Here is a 19379-nt window from a genome sequence, read left to right on the forward strand (position 1 = left end):
ACAGGAGGGTCCCGGAGGGCAGGAGGGCGCAAGGCCCTTGGGAGCACCCGTGGCGTTCAAGGAAATGGGCCCCCCACTGATGGAAAAAGAAACGCCTTTGCCCCCACTTTGGAAGAAAGTGTCTTGTTTGTGGGGAAGAGTTTAACCAATGCTCCCCCCCCCCGGAGATGCAGCCAGCACAACCTCCTTGCCCCAACTCCTATTTCTGGGGGCTGTGGATCTTATGGGGGGCAGAGAGAAAAGTAGGGGTCACTCAGATGAGATGCAGCCCTGCTCCCTATATGCAGTGAAATGAAAGGGCAGGAAGATCAGGAAGTTTTCCCACAGGGGGAGGGAGAGGAAATCAGCCGGGGTGGGGGGGGGGGAGAAGCCCTTTCAGACAACCAAACCTGGGAACTGTGCACAAGCCCCCACTTGCCTTTAGAGAGGGGCTGCCCCACAGCTTAAGCTTCTCCTGTGGGGATCTCACCTCTGGTGGGGAGCCTATGGGGGGAGGACTACTCACTTTCCTTTGACTCCTCTCAGGTAGGGGGGGTCATTTTCTCTTCCAGGTCCTCTCCCAGCCTCTCCCTCTCTCCTGCCCCCCACCTCATCTTCTTCCTAGCTCTGTGGGCCCCCCTGCAGCCCCACACTGCACTGGGAGAGGTGCTGGTGAGAGTCCACAGCTCAAAACCTGCCTGCTGTGGCCCTCCTCCCCATCGCCCCCCATGGAAGATGGACCCACTAGGATGACTGGTGAGACTGGGGTCAATGGGAAGGGCTGGCATCTGAAGTGGGGCTTCATGGGGGGCCCCCACCCTGACTCCAGAGGGCTGGCTCTAGGTGTCCCCCCCCCCACCAAGGGTCAATGGCTATGAGTGGGCACCCACAGAGGCAGATGGGGGCTGGGAGTGGGGCAGACCCCCTCCCCATTATTGCAAGGGGTTGGACTAGCAGTTGGCTCCTTGCCTCTCTCACCCTGATCTGGCCACTGTGATCCGCGCGACGCTCACCTCCAGACTGGATCATTGTAACTCACTCCACGTGGGGCTGCCCTTGAGACTGACCCAGAAACTCCAGCGGGTGCAGAATGTCACAGTGAGACTCCTTACGGGGTCCTCACCATGGGATCACATTCACCCAGTGCTCTACCAGCTGCACTGGCTCTCGGTGGAGTACAGGATCAAGTTCAAGGTACTGGTTTTCACCTTTAAAGTCCTATACGGCCTAGGACCCTCGTACTGCCACTCCTGGGATGTCCCACAGAGGACCTTACGGTCTTCAAACAAAAACATCTTGGAGGTCCCAGGCCACAGGGAGGTCAGGCTGGCCTCAACCAGAGCCAGGGCTTTTTTGGCTGTGGCCCCGATCTGGTGGAACGCTCTGCCACAAGAGACCAGGGCCCTGCGGGACTGGACAGCTTTCCGCAGGGCTTGCAAAACAGAGCTCTTCCACCTGGCCTTTGGCCAAGGCACAGTCTGACCACCAACTCTGGCAATTCTCACAGAACTCTAGCCCAATGGTTGCCACTAATTTGATTTGAACTGATTTTATAATGAATTGATTTTAGAATGCTGTATTATTTTACTGTTGTTAGCCGCTCTGAGCCCGGCTTCGGCTGGGGAGGGATGGATATAAATATTTTATTATTATTATTATTATTATTATTATTATTATTATTATTATTAGACCCTGGGGGATCCCTCCTGACTCTACTGTTCTGTGCTTCTAAGCTAGGAGAGACCCCAGAAGGACCCACCAGGGCAAGCCTCCCTCTCCTGGCACCCCAATGCAGCCCCGCCTTCTCCCTGGACCCCTTGGGAGCCCCCCAGCTTCCTCCCTCCCCCCCGGCCCCTCCTTGGACCCACGGGTGGCTCTGCATGTCCTGCTGGTCTGATATGTTTGGGGATCACAAGGGAGGGGATTCTAACCCTTATCAGTATTATTAATAATAGTTGTTATGAGTCATTATTACAACCGCTACTCCTGCAAGCAACTAGTCCGCTCGCCGCCATCCGCACCAGCCAATCGCCTGGTGGTCACCACGGCGACTGGCCCACCCCTGTTAGGCCAGCTAACATCACAGTGGGTGGGGGGGCTGCCCCTCCTCTGGCCACGCCCCCTGGGCAGCCAATCACCACCATCCTTGAGGCTCATGGTGCGCCCCCCTCTCCGACCGCGACGGGTGGGGGGCCGCTTCCAACTCCCAAAAAGGCCCTACGCTGGGGCCACCTCTGCAAAGTCCATTAACTGCCAGGGTCCGAGCAGTGTCTGTGCAAGTCCACGGAGAGGTCCGGAGGGGCCGGCGGCCGAGGGGGGGCAGGCAGCTGCCCTGGGAGCGAAAGGCGCCGAGGGGGGGCGGGGGGCAGCGGGTCCACCAGCAGCACCACGTCCCGGGGCTGGGCTGAGTCCATGCAGGGTCCCGGGAAATGGGAAACCTGAAGGGGGGGGGAGAAAAAGAGGAGACAGAGTCAGTCCAGGAGGAGAAGGAGGGACCCCCAGGGGTACGAGGATCCTCTCTCTTCCTCACCCAATAGCTGTCAGGGGGGCTCCAAGGGGTTGGGGGCACACACATGAGACCCCTGGAACCAAAGTCCCACGTAAGATGTGATCGTCCTGCCCTTAATTCCATTTTTATCTCCATTCACTTCTTTCTAACCATATAGTTTATCCTAAAATTCTCTCCCCCCCCCCCGGCAACACATTTTGGTGTCTTTTCAGAGCCAAGAGCTGCACTGCAAATTCCTGGGAAGTGGGGAATCCACTTCAGAATGTCAGGAGAGCCTGCTGGATCCGACCAGGATCCCACCTAGTCCAGCACCTTGTTCCCCCGTGGGAGATTAGCAGCCTAACCTAACAAATGCATTTTCTTGCTAGTTACCACGAGAAGCGGCTAAGGGTGGATCTACACACAGGAAAACCCCCGCTATAAATAACTAATTGTTATGAAGGAATAGGTTTCTGTGCAGTCAGTTTGAAACTGACTCAACCCCCCCTTTTCTTCTTTCTCCAAGAGAGCATTTCTAAAATGCATTAACTCGAGCTGTTGAGCAAATGCATAACAAGAACACAGCTGTATAAACAAAGCTCTCTCCTTTATCAGTCACGGCAAAGGATGACCTTGGCTGTTCCAGTGGAATAGGGAGGACATGTCTGAGTCTTACCTTACCACACCCTGACGCACAGACCTAGTCCGGGAACAGCGCCAGAGTGTGTTCTTGGAGTTGGTGACCTCTTGCTCCAAGATAAGAGCATAGGAACAGAAATACCCTTATATGGTCAAGAATACAGGAAGGAACACCCTTTTATGGTTAAAAATACCGGAGCAGGAACATCTGTGATGTCAACCTGCGTGTATAAGCTGACGTGGATGGATTCCTGGGGGAGAGGGTGCCTGGAGGGTCTATATACTGCATGTAATCTCTCATTTCTTTGGACTTGCTGTGGACTGACCACGCAAGTGCCTTTCTGCTGCTCTGGAGCGCAGAAATAAATAACTCTTTCTCTGAACCAACCCTTGGTGTCATTTGACTTCCTTCCTCCCGTCTGGGAGCAACGCAGAGCCCATCAATCGGTAAAGTCGAATAAGGCTACAGTTATAACAAAAGAGAGAAAAAAACCGCTATGTGAAATTGCATAGAAAAGTTTTGTGCTCTACAGCGCCATCTGGTGTTGCATGTCTATAATGCATTAAAAAGGCTGTTTTTTGACTAATGTAGCTGAGTCATTTGAGCTGTATGGCTTAGGCAGAGCCTGAGACCATAGAAAGGCAACTGGTAGAGAGGGCTTTGCGTGACATCATTTCCCCTCCTCTCTGACCAGCGTGGGAGGCAGACATGCCTCTGCTTGCTCCAGCCTTGGCCAAATCCCTGGAGCTGGTCAGGCTGCAAATGCCAGTCTTTTGCCTGCCTGGCTGCCTCCCTCCCCTCACCTGAGCTGGGGTGTGGAGCGCCTGAGGCCGGGTGGGGCTGAGGGGCAGGGGAGGCTCCCCTGGGGCCGGCCCGGGGCCCGGGGCCACTGGAGGCAGCGGAGAGGAGACGGCGCTGTAGGCAGGAGGCACCAGCACGGCCTGGCGCTGGAGAAGCTGCAGGATGGCCGACACGTCCGCGGTGAGGCGGCTCTCCAGCCTGGAGGAAGAAGAGAAACACAGAACTGTAGAGTTGGAAGGGGCCCCCAAGGGACATCTAGTCTAACCCCTTTGCAGTGCTGGAACCACAGCTGTCAGGGTGCTGTCAGCGGCTCCCAGCTGAGTGCCCAGGAAAGTATAAAGACAAGGAAAAGTTTCTTACCGTCCTTTTTTATTTCACTCTTTACACACAGAGGCTATAGAACCCAGCCTCTTGGATAATGGCCTTGTCCCGAGTGAATCTCCACCTCCCCAATCTCTCCCACTTCCTCATTCGTCATCATCATCACCTCCTTTATGGGTGCTGCTACGTGCCCTCTGTCTTCGGGCTCTTTGCTCTCCTATTTTTAAGAGTTCTGGTGACTGGGAGTGGCAGCGGACGCCACATAACACCAGTCCTGAAAGACCTACATTGGCTCCCAAGAAGTTTCTGAGCACAATTCAAAGTGTTGGTGCTGAACTTGAAAGCCCTAAACAGCCTCAGTCCAGTAGACCTGAAGGAGCGTCTCCACCCCCATCGTTCTGCCTGGACACTGAGGTCCAGCTCCGAGGGCCTTCTGGCAGTTCCCTCCCTGTGAGAAGTGAGGTTACAAGGAACCAGGCAGAGGGCCTTCTTGGTAGTGGCGCCCGCCCTGTGGAACTCCCTCCCACCAGATGTCAAGGAGATTAACGACTATATGACTTTTAGAAGACACCTGAAGGCAACCCTGTTAGGGAAGCTTTTAATGTTTGATGTTTTCTTCTGTTTTAAATTTGTTGGGAGCTGCCCGGAGTGCCTGGGGGGAAATCTCTGCCCCCCTCCCGAGGGAGCCCTGATGGGAGCTCCCGCCCGCCCCCTCCAATACCTGTTGAGCTGCTTCTGGATCAGGTCCAGGCGAGCCTCCAGCTCGCAGCGCTGCCTCCGGCCGAGGGGGGCGCTGCTGCCCAGTGGGATGTTGAGGGCGGTGTGGGCAGGGGCGGGGCATCGGGGCAGCTCTTGGTATGGGTGCTCACGGCTCTCCCCCCAGAAGCTGAAGATATTGGACACGCCTGAAAAGGCCCCTGCGGAGAGGAGGAGGGGGGAGAGAAGGAAGAGAGTGGGGGGGCTGGAAAGGACCCCAAAGAGTCATCGGAAGAATCCCTGGCGGGGGGCCACCCACAGCGTTCGAAACTAGCCAGGCAACCGGCCGTTTGCAACGAAGTGGAGATGTCTGGTCACCAGGCTTGGCAACTAATATCTCCAGCTAGAAATTTTACAGTTTGGTTTTAGAGTTGGGGTGCTCTGGTATTATTTTGTGTTCTGCTTCAACCTTCTTCCTGCTTTTCCTCTGTACAGTCATATCTCAGGTTACAGACTCTTCGGGTTGTGCGATTTCAGTTTGCACACCGTGCCGAACCCGGAAGTACTGGAACTGATTACTTCTGGGTTTTGGCGCTTGCGCAGAAGCGTCAAATCGCAACCCGCGCATGCGTATATGCAGCACTGCGGGTTGCGAACGTGCTTCCCCTGTACAAATCACGTTCGCAACCCGAGCGTCCACTGTATTTTATTCTGAATAAACTTTCCTACTTTGAGCACCCAAGTGTGGAAAACTCTTCAGTCAAAATGGCAATTGTGTTTGCTGGCTTCCGGTTCCTGTCCTGCCTCACGGCGACGGCTCCCTCAACATCGGAGAAAGACACAGGTTGAGGAAAAGAGGGTAGAAGGGGTTCAGCCACCCCCTATAAACCCCTCAGTTAAATCACAGGTCAGCGGGGGGGGGGGTAGGCAGAGGCGGTGGAAGCCACACACTTCGCCTGATGCAAACCCCCCAAATTGCCATTGGATGCAGAAGCTCTCCTTATAATCAGGTTTGAATTGGCATTAAGAATAGGCACACACAACGGGGACTTCCGGGTTAGCGTCCCCGGCAATGGCGGATTTCCTCTGATCGGGAGGAATCCGCTTTGTGGGAATTAGGGTCTGGACTGCCACGGCGAGGCGGAGACCCTGTGGATGTGGGATTCGGCTTGCACCTTTTGCGCCTCCCCTACTCATGGGGAAACCCGGTTTTGGGGATCCGGAGCGACGTGGGGTGAGCGGCGCGGTGCTTTGAATCGACTGCTCTTTTCACGGAGTGAAGCCGCATTGCTGTTGCCGGAGAGCACTGGCTTTTTCCTGTGGACAATTGGACTTTAAACAACTACCCGTGAGTAGAACAGAAAATTGGACTATGAAACATCTTAATTTGGCAACGAAGCATGAAGGTATAAACAGGAAGTCCGCCTTCCGCTTTTGTAAATAGATTGAAGCAAAGACATTGCAAGCTAAAGTCTGGAAAGTTGTTTGTAAAGGACTAAATTTCCATCAGTTAAAACTACCAAACCCCCCTTGGAAGCAGGAGAAGAGGGGGGAAATCTTAGACTGTTTAAACCTGCAGGAGAGAGAGTAAAGAAAGATAAGTTTCCACCGTCTTGAACCTGGGAACGGGGTGTCAGAGACAGACGCTTTGGGGAAGTTCATTGACTGTGAATAAAACGTTTTTTGACAGATAGTTAAAAAAGAGAAACATATTGATTCCAATGTTTCCTTTTGCACTTGAAAGGAGCAAAATATCTGAAAAACTGAAGGAATTTTGTTGCTGGAGCTGCTTTTAAAAAGACGGATGCAAACAGAAATTGTTTCCTCTAGAGGGAGCTTGTGAAACTGTTGCTGGAGTCGACCTGGGGAATTCTACAGCTGTAGATCATGTAGATTAAAGATCATGAGAACCAGACATTGACCTTGAACAAGAATGTGCCCACAAGAAGCCTTAGTGCTTGCTCTTTGCAAGACAAGCGCTTTACTGGAACAGCTACATGAGAAGATGGATTTGATGACTGTTGCAGTTAGCAATTTTGGACAAACAGTGAATTCCTATATAGAAACCACTCAGGAACCAACCCAGGAATCTGCTTTGACAGGGCAAGTTGCGTAGAAGACAAAGGAGGAGGAAGTTGCTCTTGAACCTCAAGTAATAGAAATGGAGAGAGCCGCGGCCTTGCAGGAACATAAGTTGTTGTTTCTGACGACTGAACCTGGAGAAAGTCAGATTGGGAGAGATGGAGTCCTGTTTGGTTTGGAGATGGGAAGCTGGACGGATCCCCCTATGCAGGGATGTTTTGACTTTTGGGATCTGGTTTTGGGCCAGGGGGAGTTTGGAGTCGTGGGGGCCCTTAACCTTGGAGGGACTTTGAAACATGCCTTCAAATATCTTTTGGATTTCGAGAAGGGATAAAGATATTGTCAAGTTGGAGTCTCCCTGAGATCTACCCCTCAGTGAGAAAGGAAGGAAATTAAGAATAAGATCAGCAGAAGACAAAGTAAAGTGCAGGTATAAACAGGAAGAAGACCTGCAGAAGGGACATGGAAAAGACTTAAGAGCCTCGGATAGAAGGTCACCAGGTTGATGGACTAGATGGAAGGGATAGAAAGGACTGACAAAACCCGAGACCAGGAAGAAGAGACGATGGATGAAGATTGGAAGAAAGTTTAAAAATTCATTTAGAGAATTATTCTAAAATTAATGAGTGTTAGAAAAAATGTTGGAATTAAACTATTTGGCTTTAGTAGAAATGCTAAAAGGAATTAAGTATAAATAAGTTTTAAGGAGGTCGATGAAACAAGTTAATGAAAGATAAAGATTTGGGAATATTGGATTTGTTTTTAAATTTTTTGTTTGTTTTTGTTCTTGGTTTTGATGTATTGTGTGTTTTGTTTTTTCTTTTTTTCTTTTTATTGACTTGTATTGTTTAATTTCTTTTTTTGTCTATCTTTTTTCCTTTTCCTTTTTTCCTCTGTAACTTTAAATTCTCAATAAATATCATTTTTTATATATATAAAAAAAGAATAGGCACACACAACGGAGGAGATGGACGTTATAACTGCGAAAAATCCGCTGCATGAAACGGAGGTTTGAAATTGGGAGAAGATCCTTGTGCTGGAGGGGGGGGGGGCTCTCTGCTACATTTTATGGAAGTTTTTGCATTTTTGATTCGGCAACCCTCTCCTAATATTGGATTTTATGATATACAAGAGAGGATGGTTTGATGTACGATGTCGCAAAGATATTTAAAAGAAGATGTAAAGCTGTGTGCGACTTGAAAGGAGTAAAGTGGGGGTGGTGGCTGGTTGTTTTCTTTGGAAGGATGCCACTGGGAGTTGGAGCCTGCCCCACCCCCACCCCCACCCCCAAAAAGAGATCACGGAGATGTTGTTTAAAAAGCAAAATGCTGCGGAAAGTGGCATGAAGGCTTTGGGGTGTTGGAAGAGGAATGGAGTCGCCTTCCGCCTCCCTTCCCAGCCAGAGGAAGAAATGGCAAATCTCTGGAACTTGCTGACTTGCCAGCGGAAGGGAATTTGGAACTGCTTGAGTATTATGGGAAGGAGCTGGAATACAACAACAGGGGGAGTAAGGAGAGGCTCACAACTGACTTTGGGATGTGGCGCATGCAGGACAAAAAGGAAAAAGCTTTGTTTCCTCACTTGAAACCTTTTTTGGGAAGTTAAATAATATAGTAACACGAAATCATTAAGAGTGCAGCTGTTAATCACGTGCTAATTTTGAAAAATGGAATGTAATAGAAATAAATAAGAATATGAAATGCCGTAATATTAGATCATAAAGATCCATCAAGAACGGTGCATGGGAAGCCTCTTAACAAAATTGCATTTAGTTCCAAATTAATACAATTGGGTTTATACTGGAAAAATAATTGACAATTATGTTTGCTAAACAGGCACATGAAGGGGTTAAGACCCAGAGAGTCCTTTAATCCCTAGAGGGCATTTAGTGAAGTGACATCCTTTGTTGCACAGGCAGGGAAAAGACAAGGGCTCTTAACCTTTTGTACTTCCACCTGGAGAACACTCTCTTTCTCCTAGTGTAGCCTGGGATCAGAGTCAAGGTCTGATCTCCCAAGCACAGGCACCATCTTTGATCTCAACCATGTATTTTTAGTAACTTAGAAGCAGTTTTGCCTGCCTTGTATTCATTATTGCTCTCTGCTGAATCCTGTGCAAGACTTTCAGGTAAGTAAACATTATGTTTTTCATGCTTTATTTATAGTAGATAGGTAGCCGTGTTGGTCTGTCATAGTCAAAATAAAAAAGATTCCTTCCAGTAGCACCTTAAAGACCAACTAAGTTAGTTCTTGGTATGAGCTTTCGTGTGCATTCATAGGTATCTGAATAAGTGTGCATGCACACGAAAGCTCATACCAAGAACTAACTTAGTTGGTCTTTAAGGTGCTACTGGAAGGAATCTTTTTTATTATGCTTTATTTATGTCTATGTCTAGCTCTGGCTAAGATTACACAGCCTTAGTTCCTTACTTCCAGTTTAAATGCTGTGAAGGGTGGTATATTTTTAGCTCTGCAAAACCAATACCGTATTTTTCACTCCATAAGATGCACGTTTTTCTTCCTAAAAAGTAAGGGGAAATGTCTGTGCATCTTATGCAGCAAATGCGTGGTCCCTGGAGCCAAATTGCCCAGGGGAGAAAAGCAGATCGTGCTTTTTTTTTTTTTTTAGAAAGAGGGAAGGGGGTGTTGAAACAAAGTCGCTGATCAGGAGAGAGATAAGGGACGCTAGAGATAAAGGAGGCTGTCTGGAAGGGGGGAGGTAAAGACAGGAAACTTGCAAAGGGGGGAAACAGGAAGCAATAAGGAGAGAAATTAGAAGAAAAGGAGGAGCAAAAAACTGCTCCAGCTAAGGAAAAGACACTAAGGCAAACAAGAGGGAAGGGGGTGTTGAAAGGAAGCAGCTGATTGGCAAGCGATTGGGAGGGAGATAAAGGAGGCTGCCTGGGAGGGGGGAGGCAAAAGCCCATGGATCCTCAGGATTTTTGCATTGGGTCACCCCAAATTCACCATCAGATCACAGGTCTGTGGCCACAGCATGAACCACAAAAATCATACATCCATTGTTTCGTTCAGAATATTTTTCTTCTTCTATTCGTCCTCTAAAAACTAGGTGCGTCTTATGGAGCGAAAAATACGGTACTTTGAATTTCCTCTGCTACCGAATAAGATCCATGAGGTGTGTGGGATTGCCAATCTCAGGGTTTTAGGATACCTGTATCAATGCTACTGGGAATTGAGGATCAGAGCTGTGAGAGACCAGCACCTTCCTCAGGGACCTGGGAGAGATTCAGGGAGCATCTATTTACACTCAGAGTAACTCATATGGAAACTGCCTGGGAAATGTGGGCTGCATTGGTCTCACGAGCTCCTGGGATTAGGAAGTTTGGGGGGGGGGACTCTGCCAGCGAAATAAGCCATCTTTGCTTTGATCACCTCAGACTAGGAGAAGGCAGGTAGGAATCGCAACCTCTGGGCTGCTAATTTGGGGGTTGCGGCAACTTCCCCTGCCCCCCTGGCCTCATCCTGTCCAGGGCCGTAGATGGGGGTGGTGAGGTGGGCCCCCGCCAGGGGTGCAGGCGATGGGGTGCGTGTGCAAAATCAGCTAAAAATATGTCCATAAATATAAATATCGATTTATTGCCTCATAAGAAAAGGTTTTTAATAGAGGGTGAATTGAATGGGTGGGGGGGGGGGTTGGAGGAGAGACGGAAAGAAAAGCTAATTTGCCTGTGGCTGGGGGGCACAATCTGGACGGTTCTGCCAGGGGCGCAAGATCACGCGGCTGCGGCTCTGATCCTGTCCTACCTGAGAGTGGGTTGCAGACGTTGCTGCGTTTGGGGTCCGCGGCTGCAGGGGAGGGGGGCTGGCCGGCGGGGTCCGTGGGGTGGAAAGGCGACAGCTCTGGGGCGCTGGAGACGGGGACGGGGGTCTCCTCCTCATCACTGGAGGGCGGGCTGGACGCCACGGAGCTGCTGAGGCAGGGGTCCCATTTGGGGGGTCCGCGGGGAGCCCCCGGAGCTTGGCAGTTCTGGCCGACGTGCAGGACTTTGGGCTGGGCTTTGCCTTCCCCCGGAATCTCCTCATCTGTGCGGAGAAGGAGAAAAGGTTATTGGCCGGCCAGATCCAGCGAGTGGCAGTGCAGTGGATAGAGTGTTAGGCACCAGGACCTCCTCTCAGCCTGGCCTACCTCGAAGGGTCGTTGTGGGGGTTAAGTGAGGAGAGGGAGAAATTTCCTCCCAGCTGAGAGACCCAGAAGTAGCCGCTGTAGGAGCATGGGAAAGGGAGCACAATGGGTGTTGGGAGGCCCCTTGAGGTCATCCAATCGAACCCCCACCTCCTCACCTTTCTCGGTGCGGCGGCGGAAGGAGAGCTTGCGGCGCCGCAGGCGGTTGAAGCCGCCGTTCATCTCGTCACTGCTGGGCGACCCCGGAATCATGTTGGTCTGGAAGAGAAGGGGTGGCCGTGAGAAGAGTGCCGGGGGTCTCCCAGGACCCCCACCTTCCTGGCCCTGAGCTGGCTGGCCACTGAAGCCCACCCCCCTCGGGTCTCCTGGGGGCGACAACTCACGTCACGCAGGTTGAAGGTGATCTCCAGGTTGGACCAGAAGTGGTCAGAGAACTCGGGGTACATGTCCAGCACCTCCAGGAGGTCCTCGCGGTGGATCTTGTGCAGGTCGCAGTAGGTCAGGGCGCGCACGTCTGCGTTGGACTTGCCGGGCCGGGCGTACAGGTTGAGGGGCTCTCCAAAGATGTCGTTCTTCCCTGGGAGGGAGGGAGAGAAGGGGGCAAACTGAGCCCTTGCGCAGCCGGGAGAGGCGCATAGAAGGCCACACAGGAGATTGCCCTCTTCAGCATCCTCTCGCACCCAGAGCTGGCTCTGCTGTTCCTCCAGAAATCCCTCTCTGCCCCTCCTTCACCCGCTTCTCCCTCCGTGGCCACGATCCCAGGGTCAGCTTCAGTGGCTCCTCAGTGGCCCAGAGTGCCTTCCATCATCTTCGGCTGGTGGCCCAGCTGTGCCCCTATCTGGACAGGGAGAGCCTAACCACTGTTGTCTATGCTCTGGTAACCTCAAGGTTAGATTACTGCAATGCATTCTACATAGGGCTGCCTCTGAAGACGGTTTGGAAACTTCAGCTGGTGCAGAATTCAGCGGCCAGGTTGCTCAGCGGAGCAAGACGGTTTGAGCATCTTACACCGATCCTGGTCCAACTGCACTGGCTACCGATTAGTTTCCAGGCCCAATTCAAAGTGCCGGTTTTGACCTATAAAGCCAGGGGTCAGCAACCGAAGGCCCATGGGCCGAAAGCGGCCTACGGAGGTCGTTTGACTGGCCCACGAGCTGCTCCCAAACTGAGCTGACCACTTGCATGCTGCGCTAAACTAGCACAGCGCGGTGACTCGCTTCTGCGGCGCCGAAAATTGTGTCTGTGCAGACACCAAAAATTGTGCCATGGGATCACTGTGGGAATGATCCAGCCCAGGCAAGATAAACCTTGCTGACCCCTGTGTAAAGCCTTAAACGGCTCAGGACCCCAATACCTCAAGAACCGCCTCTTTCCATCTGAACCTACCCAGAGCCTGAGATCACCTTCAGAGGCCCTTCTTCATGTGTCTCCTCCATGTGAAGTCCGGAGGGTGGCAACACGAGAACGGGGCCTTCCCTGCAGTGGCTCCCTCTTTGTGGAATGCTCTCCCCAGGGAGGCTTGCCTGGTGCCTTCATTATAAAGCATTAGGCTGCAGGCGAAAACGTTCCTCTCCTTAGTTGGAGGCTTTGCCATCTCCCAGGGGTGCTTGAGCGGAGATTCCTGCATTGCAGGGGGTTGGGATAGATGGCCCCTGAGGGTCCCCTCCTATAATTTTATGATCCACTGGAGGTTTTTAAGCAGAGATCGGATGGTCGTTGGTTGTGGCAGCTTTGCTTGGGATTCCAGCATTGCAGAGGCTTCTTGTGGGGCTGGAAGAGACCCTGAGGGTCACCAAGCATTGGAGGGAGTTGGTCTGGAGAGCCCCCTGGGGGTCCCTGCCAACTCTACTGTTCTGGGGCAGCTGCGCTTGGGACTCTTCTCTGCCCATCACCTGCTCCCTGCAAGCTTTCTTGCTGTTGGCGCTGGCTGGGGCCACAGTCCCAGCCTTCCTGTGCCCTGGCAACCACATGGCTCGTGCAGGAAAGGAGCCGTTTGGGGTCAGGGAGTTTGCCCAGCAAGTCACAAAATCATCGGACTGTACAGTTGGAAGGGACCCCAGGGGTCATCCAGTCCAACCCTCTGCAAAGTGACAGCAGACTGAGGAGTGGGGCGAGTGTCTGGCAATCTCCACCAGGCAGCAGAGACCTCCCTCCTTGCCAGCAAAGCTATTCGTGGCAGCAGCCTAGATGCTGAGGGCGGCAGGCCGTTCTGGGTGGTGCTGAGTCTCAGGCAGGTCGCAGGGGGGCAGGAACGAGGTGGGGAGAAATGGGCAGCTTTGAGCAAGGCGGGTTCAGGGAGCCGAGAAGAGCTGCCTATAAATATCCTGGGGTGCTCTGCTTTGGTCCCAGGTGAGGCAGCTGCGTCTCAGAAGGAACAGCAGAGACTCATTAAGCCGGGTTTCGTCTCTGCAGGGCAAACTGGAGGCCCGATTTATTTGAGGGCGGCTTCTTCCTCCTGGGCTCCGGCCATCTTGGAAGCAGGAGCCAGAGGAAGGAGAGGTCACCGGGAGGCCTGGCTTCCTCTGGAGGAAACCAGGCAGAGAGACCCGCCAGGAGAGTCTTCTGCCAAGGCTTCTCACGGAAGCAAGCTCTGCTCAGGTGCCCGTCCCCTTGCAGAAGGGCATCAAAAGAGGCTGCAGGGTCTGTCCTGAATATTCCAGCTTTCATCTTCCTTTGATTCCCTGGAGTTCGAGTGTTACAAGGGGGGAGAAAACAGTCTCTCTGTCCGCCTTCCCCACGCCTGGCATCCTTCCTTAAACGTCTATCATTGCAACCTTTCTTCAGGCAGAGGGCCTTCTCAGTGGTGGCGCCCGCCCTGTGGAATGCCCTCTCATCAGATGCCAAGGAAATAAACAACTGCAGTCATACCTCAGGTTGCAGATGCTTTGGGTTGCACAATTTCAGGTTGCGCACCATGCCGAGCCCGGAAGTACCAGAATAGGTTCCTTCCGGGTTTCGGCGGTTGTGCATGCGCCGAAGCACTGAATCGCGACCCACGCGTGTGCAGATGCGCAGATGCGGCGCTGTGGGTTGTGGATTGCGAACGTGCTGCCCACGCGGATCATGTTCACAACCCGAGCGTCCACTGTATTTAGTGGACTTCCCTATTTAGGGAAGTTTTTAATGTCCAATGTTTTCTCGCTTTTATTCTCATCATTAATTCTGTTGGGAGCTGCCCAGAGTGGCTGGGGAAACCCAGCCAGTGGGTGGGGTATAAATAATAAAAATAAAATAATAAAATCATCCTCACCACCACCACCATCATCATCACTGGGGAGTCAGAAGCTGCTGGCCTGTTTCTCTCAGTGCGGTCTGCACTGACCGGCAGCCATGGCTCTCCAGGGATTCAGAGACGGCCGTCTCTCTGAGCCCTGCCTGGAGATGCCATTGGGAATCAGAGAACCAAAGAATTGCCAAATCACAGAATTGCAAAGAATTCTTCATTGGAAAGATCTTTCGGATGGGGAGAGTCGTTTGACCGTGGAACAGGCGACCTCAGAAGACTCTCCTTCCTTGGAGGTTTCAAGCTGGGCTCCAGGGGTTCCTTGGCTCTCATTCCCTCATTGCAGGGGGTGGACCAGATGACCTTTGGGGGTCCCTTCCTCCCCTCTGGTTCTATGAGCCCCTCACGTTCTGACTCAATGAGGGCCTGAAAAATCCTGCTGGAAACCTGAGGTGGGGGCATTCTGACTAAAGCCAAATAAAACGCAGCAAAATTCAGTGGGTCTTCTGCTCCTTGAGCCTTCCAATCTCTCCTGTCATGTTAAGTATAACTGTTTAATTGAACATTGAAATGGAAAATAGCCCTGTATGTGTATTGCTAAAGGGAACCTGGAAATTTCCATTGGAGCTTGCATGGTGCCTAACAAGTTGATAATCAGTTGTTGATGTATCTCTGCTAGCTCTTGCAGGAGGTGTTTAACCTCAGATCACCTGGGAGGGTTATTCAGTTACAAATCTCCATTTTGAGGGAGTTGTCTTTGTTCTAAAGCCACCATAGAAAAAAGGCAAGCAAATGAGTCTTGCATAGAATTGTAGAGTTGGAAGGGACCCCAAGGGTCATCTAGTCCAGTGTTTCCCAACCTTTTTTGGGCAAAGGCACACTTGTTTCATGAAAAAAATCTCGAGGCACACCACCATTTACAGCCCCGTGACGTCAGCGCGCAGCGTCACGCCGGGAGGGACATGAATTGCTAGCAAATTACATAATCACCTCCTTGAAGGCTGGCTCATCTTCTCCGAAGGCAGAACCCCATTAATTAACAGCACAGACTCACACCATAGCCAAGACGAGGGGGGAAAACCTCAGTCATGCACAGTCATGCACATGTGGGGGCTAAATGAGGATGAAGACCGGGCAGAGAGCAGGGTTCAAATCACCCAACCTGGCCAGGACAATCCCTGGGTGCTCCCTTGGGCCACTCGCCTGACCCACCTCGCAGGGCTGTTGTTGCGAGGATAACACGGGGAGAACCACGCGCGCCCCCGGGAGCTCCTTGGAGGAGAAAGCAGGCGATGAATGCAATGCACGAAATATATGAGAGGCGACCAGGTTTTGCAGGTGAGGGGCCCCCGCCAGCCTCCGCTTCCAACACCCGGCGCAACGACGCCGAAGTTTCCCCCCGGGCTCGGCTCAGGGAGCAGCGCTGCTCCCCCCCGGCTCCCCTTCGCCCTCCCGGCTCTCTCTGCCGCCCACTGGGGACCCCCCTCACCTGCCAAGTCCGGAGCGCCGGTGGAAGTTGCATGCATGCATGCAGGGCGCCGCGTTGCCATTGCATTGCACTGCACTCCATGCAATGCCTGCATGCATGCATTGCCTTGCACGCCCGCCAAGGGGTCTCCCCGCGGTCCGATGCGTCCCCTCCGGCGCGGATGCAGCATTGCAAAAATAAAAAACCCCCGATGCAGCCCTACCTGGGGGGCAGCCTCCGCCTCCGCTGCTCTGCCTCCGCGGGGATCCCCGGGCTCCATCCTGCCGCCCGATCTCCGTGGGGGCGCAGGCAGGCTGCGCGGGGTCTGCGCGGAAGGGCCCTTGCCCGCCCGGCCGCTGCCGCTGCACTCATTCCATGGCCCGGAGAAGAGCGCTTCAAACAAAACGCCCGGCCCGCCAGGCCACACTGGGAAACGTAGTCCGTGCACCCCGCGCGGGCGCGGAGCCCAAGGGCGAGGGGACTACGGATCCCGGCAGCCCCCGCACCGGGGACGGAGGGGGAGAGGCCGGGTGCAGGGATGGAGGGACGGGTGGGCGAGCGAGTGAGTGAGTGAGTGGCAGCTGCCAAGCCTTGGCCGAGAGCCAGGAAGGGCCTCCCCGGAGGAGGAGGAGGAGGAGGGAGGCGCAGAGCGGGAGGGAGGGAGGGAACCCCAGGGGTCATCTAGTGACGGCGCCCCAATCGAAAATTTGACTTAAAAAAAAAATCTTTCAATTTTTTTAATTTTTCCCGCGGCACACCAGGCAACATCTCGCGGCACACTAGTGTGCCGCGGAACAGTGGTTGGGAAACACTGATCTAGTCCAACCCCCAACCCCGCCTGAAGAGAAAGCAGCTCCAGGGGTGAGACAGACCTGCAATTCCTGGTGTGTTTGAAGTAGTTTTATATTTGTAAGTTGAGCCTATGCCTGGAGAAGCATGTAGCTTGTAGCACCCTTTGTTTCTGTGTCTGTTTGGAGAAAGTTCCGTAAGCAAAGCTTTGGGACCATATTTTGGCCTGGACAATTTTTATTCCAAGCAGAATCGGTTTTCCTTCATCCGACTGCTGCGTGACATTAATATCTGCCCTAGGACCCCCTCTGCGCCCCCTCACCTAGGATGGCCACGACCACGTCTCCCCGCAGGATCTCAATGGAGCCTCGGGAGATGAAGTAGAGGGCGGTGAGGACGTCTCCGGCGTGGACCAGCGTGTCTCCCGGGGGGGCGTGGGTGGTCTTGAACTTCATGGCCAGCGCCCGCAGGCAGCCCTTGGTGGCTCCCTTGAAGGGGCGGCAGTTCTGCAGGAGGCTGCGGTTCAGGTGCAGGCAGATGTCCGCCTGCAGGCACTCGGGGAATCCTTTCAGCACCTGCGGGGGAGAGAGAGGCGGGTTCGAATCAGCAGAGGAAGGAGCCTCTCCGCAAAAACAGCCCTGGTAGAGAGGGAGGGACCTTTGCCAGCTGAGGTCCGCATTTGATCGTGGGAAGCTGTGTGACTGTGGTGGGTGGGTCCAGAGGCAAAAAAATGGGGCCTATTGGACCTCTGTACCAGGCAAAAGACAAACACACATATGTCCAGGCCCGGCCCAGCCAGGCCAAACATCCGCTGTTCTGTTCCAACCTGGGTCCAGGGAACCTCAAGAACTGCCTGGACCCTTCTAATATCACTGAGATCATCCACAGGAGCATTGCTGGGCATTCCCCAAGTCGGTGAGGCTCATTTGAAATGGAGCCTTCAGTCCTGTGGGACTCCCTGCCACTGGAGATCCAGCAGGCACCTTCTGTGCCAATTTATAAACTCCTGCTGAAATTTTTTCTATTCTAGAGTAACTCTACCAGCAAATAACTATAAGTCTAAAAATTAAATACGCAATCATGGAATTTATTTGATACTTACCAAAAGGGTGAAGGGAAGTCAAAGGCTTGGCAGAGCCTAAAACAGTATGATTTTCTTTTTTATGATTTGTATGCTTATTTCTTGTTTATATAATATGGGGAATGGGAATTATAATTTAGGTAAATGTGTTTATTTTTGTATTTGTTTGTTTTCTACAAATTCTGAATAAAAATTTAATGGAAAAAAAGAAAGAAACTTTTTCTATTCTGCCAGACGTATGCAGGCAGTTAAGAAGGCATTCTTCCCCAGCAGCTGACCAATGCCTGCTCATAACTTTTTATTGGATAGTTAAAACAAATAAATTCATTGCAAACCACTTTGATATAATTTCAGTGACACAGAGGTGTACAAACATTTTTAGAAATAAATAAGTGCTCGCCCCAAATATTTCCTGTTTTACTTATTTAGTAAAATTGACATACCTCTTGATTGTAAAAATAAAATAAGAAACCCCACAAGGTGGTTTACAAAAAAAGATAATAAAATCAAGAAAGCAGACAACCATAGTTTAAAACATACAAAAAGCTAAAATACTAAGACAGGTTAAAACTCTCACCACCTTTCTAAGCATCCCCACAGGTTTGTTGAAGCAAGAATGTTTTTAGCAAGTGCCAAAAAGAGCACAGGGAAGGTGCCTGCTTGGGGTCAAGAGGTGGGGAGTTCCCAAGGGCAGGGGCTGCCACACTAAACAACTGAAGGCACACAAATGCGGAAAACGGGTGTTTTGTGGCACTCACAGCGTGCCCACTCCGCTGACCGAAGCGTTCAAGGGGGCGCAGGTCGTAGGGAGCAAGGAAACTTGGCTGCTCTCACGATCCCAATGCTCTCCCCGCCCCCAGCTGGCGCTGCGCCCACTCACCGCGTTCATGTCGATGCCGTTGGTGTAGGACCAGGCGTGCTGGAAGTACTCCTCCAGGCGCTGGCGAAGCGGGTTGGGGATCTGGTGGAAGCGGATGAACTCTCGCACCCGGAGCATCTGGGTGTGGTAGCGGGCCGTTCCCGAGTAGAGGCGCTGGATGATGGCCGACACGTTCCCAAAGATGCTGGCGTACATCAGGGCTGCGGAGAAGAGGGGGCGCTGCGTGAGGGTCTGTCTCCAGCCCAACTCTTCCCACATGCAAGGTGGAAATACCTGCCCAGAAAGGCCTCCAGCTTCTCCTGAAATATCACCTGCCCCTCCCTCAGTGCCTCAAGGACCAGGTCCGGAGGGGGGCAACACAAGAGCGGGGCCTTCTCTGCAGTGGCTCCCTGTCTGTGGAATGCTATCCCAGGGAAGTTCGCCTGGCGCCTTCATTACACACCTTTAGGCGCCAGGCAAAAGCCGTCCTTTTTAACCAGGCCTTTGGTTGATCTTATTGACATCCCATACCCTTTTAAAATGTGGCTTTTTTTGGGGGGGTGTTATTGGGTTCTTGCTCTTGAGTTGATTTTATATGTTGTGGTCTTGTTGTGACCCGCCCTGAGACCTCCAGGCGTAGGGTGGTGTAGAAGTCCAATTAATAATAATAATAATTTCAATCTCCCCCCTCAAAGAGCTTCTCTCAGTCCCCCAGCCTTGTGTGTCTGAGCAGAGGCTGCTTCCAGAGGTGCTTTCTGGCCCAGAATGGCAGGGAACCTCTGGAACCCTCTGCCACTTGACAATCCCAA

The 19379-nt window shown here is 52.4% G+C and overlaps 1 protein-coding gene and 1 long non-coding RNA gene across 2 annotated transcripts in view; one reads left to right on the top strand and one right to left on the bottom strand.

Moving 5' to 3' along the window:
* Window positions 1-1630: 1630 nt before the first annotated feature.
* KCNH2 (potassium voltage-gated channel subfamily H member 2) overlaps window positions 1631-19379 on the bottom strand; it is a 91647-nt gene continuing 73898 nt past the window's right edge. The window contains exons 8-15 of the mRNA XM_082192188.1: window positions 18592-18791; window positions 16953-17205; window positions 11534-11727; window positions 11309-11408; window positions 10772-11050; window positions 4951-5146; window positions 3911-4106; window positions 1631-2417 (exon numbers count right to left, since the gene is read on the bottom strand). Coding sequence (XP_082048314.1) covers window positions 2226-2417; window positions 3911-4106; window positions 4951-5146; window positions 10772-11050; window positions 11309-11408; window positions 11534-11727; window positions 16953-17205; window positions 18592-18791 — 1610 coding nt within the window. The 3' untranslated portion in view covers window positions 1631-2225. The remainder of the gene's footprint in view (window positions 2418-3910; window positions 4107-4950; window positions 5147-10771; window positions 11051-11308; window positions 11409-11533; window positions 11728-16952; window positions 17206-18591; window positions 18792-19379) is intronic.
* On the top strand, window positions 5160-8285 carry LOC309515141. The gene is made up of 2 exons (XR_014212316.1): window positions 5160-5958; window positions 7957-8285. It is a non-coding gene; the product is annotated as an uncharacterized lncRNA (long non-coding RNA).

The sequence above is a fragment of the Podarcis vaucheri genome (genome assembly GCF_965113315.1).
Source record: "Podarcis vaucheri genome assembly, chromosome: 12".
NCBI classification, from domain to species: Eukaryota; Metazoa; Chordata; class Lepidosauria; order Squamata; family Lacertidae; genus Podarcis; species Podarcis vaucheri.